Below are 11,940 nucleotides of genomic sequence, written 5' to 3' on the forward strand. Positions count from 1 at the left end.
AAGCTTCACTGTGCAACTGCATGAAAAATTATTATTGTTATGTAAATTGCTGAATCCAGATCCAAACTTAAGGCTTTTGATCATTCTGGATTGATCTTTAAAACAATAATAATAATTAAATAGATGTAAATGAAAACAGAGTAATTTAGATTAATTAAATAAGACAAGAAAACATATGTCTAGAAATTTACTAGAGAAACACTGAACATGCACTTTTAATAATAATCACTTCACATCAAGACGACGAATATTTTTCATAAAAAAATATGTTAGTCAGCATGCCAAGACATAGGAATTAAGGAGAATGTATAATTGTTATTCTCAAATGGGTTATCAAAGTTCTAGTTCAATTAGTTCTAGGTTCCAGTTCTAGTTTTAGTTTCAAACAAATTAAACAAAAATAAATAAATAATAGCATTCATGACACAATCACTCTTAATGGCGATTTGCACTGTGACCTTTCATATTATAACAGACAACAGTATTTGATATTTTGTATTTTAACTATTATAAGGGATCGTTCACTCAAAAATAAAAAAAATTCTGTCATTAATTACTCACCCTCATGTCATTCCAAACCTGTAAGACCTATGTCAACTTTTGAACACAAATGAAGATATTTTTGGTGAAATCCGAAAGCTTTCTGACCCTTCATAGACACCAATGCAACTGAAACGTTCAGGACATCGATAAAATAGTCCATTTGACTTCAGTGGTTTAACCTTTTTTTTTTATTTAAGCTATGAGAATACTTTTTGTGCAAAAAAACAAAAACAAAAAAAAAAAAACATTTTGACATAAACTACAAAGAGTATGTATGTATATATATATATTTTGTTGCAAGCACATATTTTATTGCAAGTGCATTAAACATCGTATTGACATACACATACATAAATTACAAAGACTAAGTGTATATTTATATATATATATATATATATACACATCATATTGTATCAAGGTTTCCCAAACTAGTGTGAAGGAACTGCAAGGGGTTTATGAGTTTAATGAAAAGCTAATAATTAATTAAAATAAATCATTTTAAAATCAATTAAAATAAAAACCTTACTAAAAAATGCAATATTTTATTTACCTGCATGTCAAGTGACCATAACCAGCATTAGAGAACCAATGAACATGCTAAATTAAAATTTCAGGGGTACCTCCGGTAAATATATTTCAAGTGAAAGAGGATTGGATAACAAAAATGTTTGCGAATTTGTGTATTTTATTGTGTTTGAAAGACAAAAGCCATCCAAAGACAGAAATACATGGTTAAGTAACCTACAGAGCGATCATTCAAATAAAAATCAATGTAGTTGATGCAATGTTGAAACACTTCTTAAGCCTGAAATGAGTTTTGTAAATCATTGAAAATGCTGTCGCCAACCGACTAATGACAGATCTTTGTGTGAATGTCCACAAAACTGGACGTTCTGAATGTATAAGCGGTATAGGCTATTTTAGAAAGGAAAACTTTAGGGAGTATGAATTAATTAAGAATAATTTATTGCTATTGTGTAAATAATATGTAATCATGTAATCCATAAAAGTCTGATTGCGAGTATTTTAAAATGTAACTTAATCTAATTACAAGTACTTAATTTTTGAAATCTGATTACATTGTTTTCTTTGCGCACAAACAGTATTCTTGTAGCTTCATAAAATTAAGGCTGAACTACTGATGTCACATGGACTATTTTATCGATGTTCTTATTATTCTGGGTCTTGAATGTGTCAGTTGCATTGCTGTCTACTGTAGGGTCAGAAAGCTCTTGGATTTCATCAAAAATTTCTTAATTTGTGTTCTGAAGATGAATGAAGGTCTTACAGGTTTGGAATAACATGAGTAATTAATGAGTAATTAAGCTTGATTTCAGTTTAGGCATTTAAACTCCCGAAATCAAATGTTCTTTTCAATAAATCTTCCTATTATTAGCAAATTTGAAGTCTTCTCAAGTCAAACAGAGAAACTGTCAGTATAAAAGTGTGAATGAACAGCTGCCGATCTGAGTCACACGAAGCGAAATGAAGAGAAAACAAGCTTGGGCGAAGCTAGGTGTCAAGGGTTTTAGCCATAATGAAACGTTTTATTCATTTTTTCGTTAGCATTTGGCCTAAATGATTACATCAATCTGCCCCCAAAAGCCCGTAGGGTCCATTTGACTTGCAAATGACCAAATGAGCCCAGACATTTGCAATTTAGACAGTAATAGCATGTAAAAACAAGATTCAGTAATTAGTGTCTATTTCCAAGGACAGACATATTTAAAACATCCGCACACTATTAAGAGAGGCTGTCCTGCAATCAGGACAAGTGCATGACGGAAACAGAGAATTTCATGCAAATACGCAATCGGCCACCGCAGAGTGATACTTCAGCCGGAGTGTAACAGTGCCCTTGCCATAGAGGAGACAAACAGGCACTCTCAACACATACACACACAGACAGACGCACACGCTCAAAAAAATTAACATTACAATCCCAAAGATTAGCATCTGCCACATGCATGATTGCAAGCAATTTTGGAAAGAAGATTCATTCTTTCTCTTTTGACTTTTGCTTACCCATTTAGGCTGCATTGAGATGACACGAGGGATAAATAAACAAATAAATGGAGAGACATCAGAACAAAAGTTTGTGTCAGTGAAACGCTTAACATGAGATGCAAATGTGACGTGAAGGTGATCTGATTGACTTCTGCAGCACATCTAATGAAGTCTTGCAGAGCTTTGGTGACATGTTGGTGAAGACAAATTTCGAGATCTTCTTTAACTGTTTTTTTTTTGACAAATTAATCGTGTAGTGACAATCTCCATGGCAACCTTGTCCTTGAGAGTGCATAATTCTCGCTCCCTGGAGTTTCATTGGGATTGGAACAGTTGAGATGCAAGATAATGGACAAAATGGGCTTGGGAAGATTTAAATAAATGATGAGAGAGAAAATCAGGACTCCCATTGCTCTTCAAGGGTCTGTCTTTTTTTTCGTCATTTGTTTCAGAAAGCCTTGTTGATTATCTTAATCTACTTGACCTTCCGTTATTTGGTATAGCATCTAAACAGACGAGACCCCTGGGGTTCTTACTAGTTTAAATACAGACAGAACAAGGTGTGTGACACACTCCCTGATGCCGTGAATGGGGATCAGATTGTTCATGATTACATATTCAAGAGAGATCCTTTAAACAATGTGTGTATCACTGTTCAAGTGTAATCTCCCTTCAGCAAACAAAACCTGATTTTAATACGGTAGTCTACCCTAGAGGGAGAACGAGGTAAGTTTGGAGACTTAAAACCGTACCGAAAGGTACAAATGAGATTTGCTAGAAAATCTGTCCAATATGGTTGTTGACCACATGAAAATAAACATTTATGGCCTTATCTTGGCTTTCAAAATACATGGCCTGAATTGTACAGCTAAATAAAGCTGGGTCATCAAGGTTGTATAAACACACAGGCAACATTCCTGAGTCAGGACAAGACTTGCTGTGGTACAGATGGGTGTGAACAGCTGCACTCTGTGTATTGTGCACTGTAGCCTGTAGGAGTCACTGCATGGATGTGAAATGTGAAAACAAAATGCTTGGTATTTGTCAAAAGAATTGGCCAAATCTTTACATTCAGACCCAATAAGGTAGAACAACAACATGGATGATATTTAAATCAATACCTGATGCTTCCTGTATTCAAAGAACTGCGATAAGCCGAAGGCTGTTGCTACAGCTCCACCCCCTATTAGGGTTCCTTTCACTGCCTTTCTGAAAGCCATTGATCCCTGAAACAAATTAGAAAAATAGCAGATTTATGTATAAATGCAGTGGGAACAGAAAATGTTATTTTCCAGAGCACAACCGCAGGAAATCAGAGTATTTTGCACAGTGCACTGCATATTTATAATATATAATATTATTGCCTGTTTAACTGATTCCTCTTTTCTGATCTCAACTAAACAAAATTACAAATTGATGTATTACTAACTTCCTTATCACCTCTATCACATTCCCTGACCTTGGTATGATCAAATTAAACAAACCTGTAACACTTGTTCATAACTCACCAGTGTTTTGTGTCAAAATGAAACAAAAGTCATATGTCCAGGACCAGTTTGTGTAAACAACTATTGTACGAAACCTAAACCTGACAATCTCTGGTGAAGGTCAAAGTAAGGCTATAATCAATCTCGAGCTAAAGCTCTGGGTAGGGATGCAAGTCATTTCACTCCATGATACTAGAGGAAGTGAATGAGTCATTCTTACTACTCTGTTTGAATTCACGCCTGTCCCGCATGGTCCGTTTATGGCCAACCATGTGCAAGAGAGAGAGAGAGAGAGAGAGAGAGAGAGGAGCCACAACGACTGAGAGGGATCTTACAGGTTATTGTTTTACCAGTTCGAGAATCAAACGAATATGAATGAGACTCCTAGAATGGAGTGAGAACATGTACAGTAGGCTAATCAGGCTGAAGTCAGTAACATATTACTTCTCTACAACCTTACTTCAAACCGTTTTCACTTCATTAAAAAAATAAAAACAGAACCGTATGAACCGTTCTTAAAGACAACAGTGATGTATATAGACTCATGTAATCCATCCACTCCATCACATGAACTCACATGAACCCTATTACTGACATCGAATCTCGTAGCAAATACATCGTGCGAAAACACAAAGGCAAAGCCTACGGCTGTTTATTTAACTTACAATGAAGCAATTTCTATGAGCCATATTTAAAGTATTGACACATTATGGGTTGGAGCAACAGTGGCTGGCTCGCATCCAAGAATGGATCGGACAGGCTCGACGATCGACGTCTAATAATACAGCAAATATATGTCGAGGCCCCTGGTTTTTACTTACTGGTTTTGGCGATGGTGATGATGATGATGTCTAAAAAGGAAAATCATGGACAGTGAAGCTATCAACTGTGATGTTACAATGTTACATATTCAGGAATCCAGGAAGTACAGTGACAGGAAGTATTTGACAGACAGGAGGATGGACAAATCAGCGTAGAGTATTTACAGCTCTCGTCCAATTATTTTGGGAAGGCGTGTCCAGACGTCTAATTGTAGACGCACTTGGAATAGAAAGGCGTTTTGTAAGACCATTCTTTACAAACACACCCAGGACGTTGCTTAACTCTTAGTTAAACGGTAGAAATTAACAAAATTATTTGAACCACATGTAGCTATAGCATATGTTTTAGAGGAGTATTTTATCTGAGAACTCAGCTCATTACTTTCTCTATTATGAAATTTCACAGAATAGCTTAACTGAGGCACTATAAATAGCACTGCATACATTTTAGAATGTTAACAAAGTGGATTCTTCACCAGGCAGTTTACCGTGTCAGTTGCACAGGTGAGACTTTCAGTCGAAAAAAAGTTCAGCGCGACCGCATCAAGCGTCATGGAGTTGGAAGCTGCTGACGTAGCGATGACGCAGCTCGCTTCAGTCCAAACAAAGTTGCCTCTGTTACAGCGGGATTCCCTTCTCACAATGGAAACCCTTCACCGCTCACAGAGAGCAATGGAATCAGATGAAACACATCCTAATCTATTGAAACTTTCCCCTAAGCATGATGCAGGTAGAAACAGATATGGCGTCACGATTTAGAACTGTGTTTTTAGCCCTGCATCCTTAATTCAAAGGTTTGAAAGCGCATTTTTATTCTCGGACTATTTTTTCTTTAATATATTTTTTATTTGCTTTAATCTTCCAAACGTAATGAATTACATTTTCCATCCAATATGCAATTTCCGCTAAATTCTGTAAGAATATTGCATAAGTAGAAGCAATTTGTGTTTTGCACCCTTCTCCATAATCTATTTTTCACATTTTTTATTAATTTTTTTAAATTTAATTCCTAATTTGTTGTTTCTCTTTCTTTAAGTGTGTATAAGTGTGTACTCTTTCTTTAAGTGTGTATGAAGAAAAAAAAAACATTAATTTAATTCATTAAAATGCTGCATTCATTTATAAACTGGATAAAACAGAAGACAAAGTCTTTGCTTTGTTATGCTGACTGGCGCGTCCCCAAAATAGTAACAAAATTTCAGTTCATTCCTTAAAATCAGTGAGATCTGATCTCATGTAGGTGGTTTCTATATTGGGAAATGATTTTGCGCAACAGATAATGTGTTGGAAATTTAACTCATTTGACCCAGTGGACAGTCCCGCATATGCAAACGCGCAGACGATTCAATTGCGCACAGGGCGCGCAACGAGCGCGTTGAAGAACAGTCCCTCTGTCCAGCCATCAACTCGCGTCAAGAGTTGACGCGCCTGACGTCACGCCCTCTTAGCACGTGGGCTGTGGCATTCAGAGTTCTCATAAACAAAGGCACATTGCGCTCAGGCTCCAGTCTTCGCGTGCAGTCGAAGGAGTAAGGTGCGCAAAGACACTGGCTCTACATGCAAACGGAACTTCTAGCAACAGGAGCTACATGGATACATAATTTGTGACTCTTTTAATAGCGATCTGAGGTATGTAATATTAAAATATCATGTTTTTATTTAATAAAAATATGCTTTAAAAGCTAATTTGTCTAGAGACTGTAAAACATTATATTTACTATAAATACGTGACCCTTTCTTAACCTTAGCTTTTATTTTATTTTATTTTTTACCTTTACAAATGCTTAATCTTGCCAACACTTTAACATACATTTTCAAAGTTAAGCTGAAGTCATCTGAGTGCTTTGGTGTCGCACTGACATGTTTAAAGCGTAAGATATATGAAGATCTTTTTAGTGATGACAAAATATTTATTTTACAGAAAAGCAAACGGAGAGAGACGCACTGACATCAACCCCTATTGCGAGCCCTGACTTCAGAGATTGTTCCACGAGAGATAAAAGCAGCAGGTGTGCGGAGGTAAACTGAAGCAGGCCAGGGAAATGTATGTCAGAAAGTTTGCATACATTCTTTCCGATGGAAAGTCTGTGTTTCAATGTCTACTTCTTACGTAGAAGTTTAACTATAGAGAGGGTTTTAATTTTAAGAAATAAATAATGATTTGTCTTTTATTCGGCATATATAGACACTTATTTCCAAACTGTAAGACAAATATTATGCACCCTGTCAGAGAAAGCCATTACAATTCAGTTCTCTAACACTGCAGCCATGCCCTGCGTCCAGGCTCAGTATGGGACATCACCTCCAGGAGCCAGCCCTGCATCTCAGAGTTACAGCTACAACACCACGGGAGAGTACAACTGCGACTTCCTAACACCGGAGTTTGTCAAGTTTAGCATGGACCTGACTAACGCAGAAATTGCTGTCACTTCCTCGCTCCCCAGTTTCAGCACCTTTGTGGACACCTACAGTTCCAGCTACGACGTGAAGCCCCCTTGTCTGTACCAAATGTCCCACTCTGGGGATCAGCTGTCCATCAAGGTGGAGGAGATACCCGCGCACGGCTACCATCAGCAGCATCATCATCATCAGCCCCATCAGGCTGAGGAGAGCTTACCCCATACCGGACCTATTTACTATAAACCATCCTCCCCAAACATCTCCCAGTCACCCAGTTTCCCGGCGCCTCCACACCACACGTGGGAAGACAGCGGATCCCTTCACAGTTTTCATCAGAACTACCTGGCGACTTCACACATGATAGACCAGCAGCGGAAAAACGCGATGTCTCGGTTGTTCTCGTTCAAGCAGCCTCCTGTGGACACGCCGATGTCAAGCTGCCAGATGCGCTTCGATGGGTCTCTGCACGTGTCCATGGGCCCGGACACCCCTGGTGCGCATCGTGCGCTGGACAGTTTCGCTTTACCGGCACCCCCAAGGAAGCAGCACGCTATGGGTTTATCGCATTCGCTTAGCGTCGGACATCCTTTACTGGAAAGCCCGGTGGCATCACCCCCGGCTAGAGGATCTCCATCCAGCGAGGGTTTGTGCGCTGTGTGTGGGGACAACGCTGCCTGCCAGCATTACGGGGTGCGCACATGCGAGGGGTGCAAAGGATTCTTCAAGGTACACTTTTTACTACTACATTACTACAAATCTATATCTTATCAGTGTAAATTATTATAGTTCAATGCATGGTTTAGAACTGGTCTACAGTAGGCTATCCTTAATTATCTCAGTTGTATTGATTTGACCCGATATGCACCTAGGGACACCTCCGTTCATTTCAGCCAGCGTTACTTTCGTCTAGAATTAAATTGGTTTGTGCTGAGAGTCGTATCGCGCCTAACCGAGCGTAACGGAACTCCCAGTGGTGACATTAAGACAGCTCTTTATGTCACCACCGTGATAGAATAATCTCGCTAATCCGACAAGAGGGGTCGCGGAGAGAGCGCCGGGGGACCCCAAATTATGGCTGCCCACGGATCTGTATTTACCGAATGTCTGCTCTGTCCGGCCCTTGAATGTATTACACAGCTTTGGGTTGGAGTGCAGGGTTTGAGTGTCCTATTCCATTGTAACTTCACACTGTGATTGCAGTTCAAGTTGCCCATGCAATTAATACGCGACATACATGTGCTGTTTCTTTTTTAGCGCACGGTGCAGAAAAACGCCAAATACGTTTGTCTGGCAAACAAAAACTGTCCTGTGGATAAAAGACGGAGAAATCGATGTCAGTATTGCCGGTTTCAAAAGTGCCTGGTCGTAGGGATGGTAAAGGAAGGTAATGTCGAGCACCTTTTCTGTTTCAGTCTGTTTTTATGTGGTTTCATATTGTGGCGCGGTATGTATAACCAATAAATATTTTTGCAGTTGTAAGAACAGCCAGTTTAAAAGGTCGAAGAGGTCGCCTTCCCTCCAAACCTAAAAGTCCGCAGGACGTCCCGGTGTCTATGACACCCGTCAATCTCCTGAACGCCCTCGTGAGAGCGCACATAGACTCCAACCCCTCTATGGCCCGGCTGGACTACTCTAAAGTGAGCATCAAACATCCAACACTGTGTAAAATGTTTAACTTTAATGTATGAACTACACTCATAAAAAATATGGTTCTTCGATGGTTCTATGAAAAACCTTGAACATCCATGAAACCTTTCAAATACAGAAAAGGTTTTTTATATTCGAAAAAGAGATTTGTTAGATTTTTTAAATGGTTTTCAAATGGTTCTTTTACGAACTGTTTACTGAAAGGTTCTTAGAACCAAAAATGGTTATTCTATGGCATCACTGCAAAAGCACTCTTTTGAAACCTTTATTTTTAAGAGTGTAACAGATTAACAACTATTCAACATTCAATTAACAGAATTTTAGAATCTAATAAAATCTAAGAGAGTCTAATTTACACAAAATTATAAGAGGGTAAAGTCGCCTTAAATTGTCTATTCGATTTGTCTTCAATTCTAGTTTCAGGCGAGTCCAGAGTATCACAGTGGAGGAGATGAATCTCTGCACATTCAGCAGTTTTACGATCTTCTCACTGCTTCAATGAGCATCATTCGCGGATGGGCCGAAAAAATCCCCGGCTTTACCGATCTCCCCAAATGCGACCAGGAGCTGCTTTTCGAATCAGCCTTCCTTGAACTTTTTGTGCTGCGGCTGGCTTACAGGTAAGAAGGCATAACCTGAACGGACTCTGTTTATTTTTTATTTTTGCTGTACTCTATACTTTTAGAAAGACAAAACACCTTTTCAATTTTTTTTTCAGATCTAACCTGCCGGAGGACAAACTTATTTTTTGCAACGGAGTGGTTTTACACAAGTTGCAGTGCGTGCGAGGATTTGGGGAGTGGATCGACTCTATCGTCGAGTTTTCTTCCAACCTTCAGAACATGAGCATAGACGTCTCTGCCTTCTCTTGCATAGCTGCTCTCACCATAGTTACAGGTAAGACATGTCTGACCTTTTCCAAGTGATGCACAGAATATACAGCGTGCTTCAGACCTCTGACAGAGTTTCTTATCTCCATAGAGAGACACGGATTAAAAGAGCCGAAGAAAACGGAGGAACTTCAAAACAAGCTCATAAACTGTCTGAAGGAGCAGGTGTCTTGCAGTGGTGAATTGTCTAAACTGTTGGAGAAGCTGCCGGAGGTGCGCGCACTGTGCACGCAGGGACTGCAGCGCATCTTTTACTTGAAACTGGAGGATTTGGTTCCCACGCCTGCGATCATTGACAAACTCTTTCACGATACCTTACCGTTCTAAAGCCTTCATGATTCCTCGATGTGGCGGACTTGAAGAAATGATATTGCCGGATGGTATTTTTTTTTTTTTTTTTTTTTTTGCCTGGGGACAAAAGTGAACAGCCCTGTTCGAGATAACCGCGGAGGAAATAATATGAATAGAATATTCAAAACATTTCGAATAAAATATTGTGGAGAGAAAAAGGACTATTCTTATGCCTGTTTAAAGTGTATTCAGTTATATACTGAGAAAAATGCGGTGTGGTGGAAATGTATTTGTATTGTTACGCGTTATATTGTTTATGTTACCTGCAAAGCATTTATATACAACCTCTCATGTGTCACGCAAGATGTAGCCTAATGATTTAAGGGAGCAAAATCATTTTGCAAAGGTACTTTAACCACTAGCTAATTAAGTCATTCTGCATTAAAGTATAGAGAGGATTTTTAAAACTCTATCTGCAACATTTCAGATTTCAGAATGGAAAAAAGCATATAGAGCACGTTTTTGTGTTTATGGTTTCATTAGTGAATTTTATTGTTATTAAGATATAAATCGCTTTTTTACAGTTCAAAAAGTATGCATGGAATTCGTTACGAGCTATTAACTTTCTCCAGCACTTTGTATTAATTTCATATTGAAATAATGTCCGAGGTTTACGTGCAACTGGTTTCAAATTCTTAACATTATGCTTATATTTCAGATCATTGTTTTCTATGATGTTATGGTTTTTGCACTGCATTCTATGTTAAGCTTCTCTTATCTAGTGTATTGCTGAATAAACCTAACTATTATATATTTTCTCTGTTTTTTTTTTTTTTGTCAATATGATTTACTTGTGTTTTATTAAATTTTCGAATTTGCCTATGAACGCCTTTGAAAGGTTTTTCATTCCAGTAAAGTCTTACATACACAATTTCATTAATTCCTGAAACGAAAAAAAGCATAATTTCGGCGGCAATATTTGCAGGCTTTCTTCAGAAGATTTACGATTTATAACCTATAGGACAAAAAGGAGGAATTCTTGAAAATGTCCTGCGAATAATTTCCAATGAAACTGCCTCATATTATTTCAAAGAGAAAAAAGAAAACATGCACTAAAACTAACCTGTTCCAAATACAAAGCGTATAAATGCAGGTATAAAAATACCTGTATGGTCAATCTTGTTTAAATTATTTCGAAGTCAGCCGTTAAATCACTATGGGAAAACTTTATCCTTAATTAATACTTTTTTTTTTTTTTTTTTTTTTACAGTTCTTTACAGTTTTAACATATAGAAAAATATGACTGGTGTTTAACTTAATCACCTTCTCAAATTACCGCGACGATTTTGCAGAGCAAGCAAACATCCAGCACAGTATGAAATGACAGTAACTGTTCTGTCGTTAAACAGCAGCTCCGTCTCTCAGTGTAGCCTGAACTTTTCAAAAGGTCATATCTTTACTGAACAGATGAAATAACAACACAATCAGGATGCAACAGCCTGTGAAACATTTCAAATGAGAGCGGAGACACACAGGTAGTCAGCGCCTTTTCATCGTCACAATTTGTTTTACACTACAGCACCTGAAAGTTTAATGCGGAAAAATGTGAAGCATATGCAAAAATACAGATTTGAAGAATCAATACTTTTACCAAAAAGAACGCAAATATGCATTTCAAGCTGAAGCAGCCTACAGCAGAGACAAAAAGAGATATACAGGTCTAAAAATGGACTCAAAGATCATTAAGTAAAAAAGTCTGTACACCTCTTCTTCTTTTCTATCCGTCCTCTCTCTCATTATTTAGGTGATAAAAGTACAGATGAAATCACTTGAGCTATTACAGATTGTTCTGTT

The 11,940-nt window shown here is 38.0% G+C and overlaps 2 protein-coding genes across 3 annotated transcripts in view; one reads left to right on the forward strand and one right to left on the reverse strand.

The window, feature by feature from the left end:
• The window catches only part of gpd2 (glycerol-3-phosphate dehydrogenase 2 (mitochondrial)), a 36,604-nt gene extending 31,644 nt beyond the window's left edge, over nt 1-4,960 (reverse strand). Inside the window, exons 1-2 of one of the 2 annotated variants that reach the window (XM_073851586.1) lie at nt 4,859-4,960; nt 3,672-3,776 (exon numbers count right to left, since the gene is read on the reverse strand). In XM_073851586.1, coding sequence (XP_073707687.1) covers nt 3,672-3,770 — 99 coding nt within the window. In that variant the 5' untranslated portion in view covers nt 3,771-3,776; nt 4,859-4,960. Of the gene's footprint in view, nt 1-2,568; nt 2,612-3,671; nt 3,777-4,858 lie in introns of those variants that run through there. The other variant, XM_073851587.1, reaches the window with a different exon arrangement.
• Nucleotides 4,961-6,380: 1,420 nt separating this feature from the next.
• nr4a2b (nuclear receptor subfamily 4, group A, member 2b) lies at nt 6,381-10,830 on the forward strand. Its single transcript, XM_073851964.1, has 8 exons — nt 6,381-6,487; nt 6,780-6,877; nt 7,125-7,984; nt 8,513-8,642; nt 8,732-8,895; nt 9,323-9,525; nt 9,624-9,802; nt 9,887-10,830. The coding sequence occupies exons 3-8, from the start codon at nt 7,127-7,129 to the stop codon at nt 10,120-10,122; spliced, it is 1,770 nt and encodes a 589-aa protein (XP_073708065.1). The 5' UTR covers nt 6,381-6,487; nt 6,780-6,877; nt 7,125-7,126; the 3' UTR covers nt 10,123-10,830.
• Nucleotides 10,831-11,940: the final 1,110 nt, after the last annotated feature.

The sequence above is a fragment of the Garra rufa genome, chromosome 12 (assembly GCF_049309525.1).
Source record: "Garra rufa chromosome 12, GarRuf1.0, whole genome shotgun sequence".
NCBI classification, from domain to species: Eukaryota; Metazoa; Chordata; class Actinopteri; order Cypriniformes; family Cyprinidae; genus Garra; species Garra rufa.

Excerpts from the sequence above, each read along its gene's own strand:
- nr4a2b (XM_073851964.1), top strand. The coding sequence starts at position 7,127 with ATGCCCTGCGTCCAGGCTCAGTATGGGACATCACCTCCAGGAGCCAGC. Across the intron at positions 8,643-8,731 it reads CGTAGGGATGGTAAAGGAAG|TTGTAAGAACAGCCAGTTTA; the intron begins GTAATGTCGAGC and ends ATATTTTTGCAG. Across the intron at positions 8,896-9,322 it reads CCCGGCTGGACTACTCTAAA|TTTCAGGCGAGTCCAGAGTA; the intron begins GTGAGCATCAAA and ends CTTCAATTCTAG.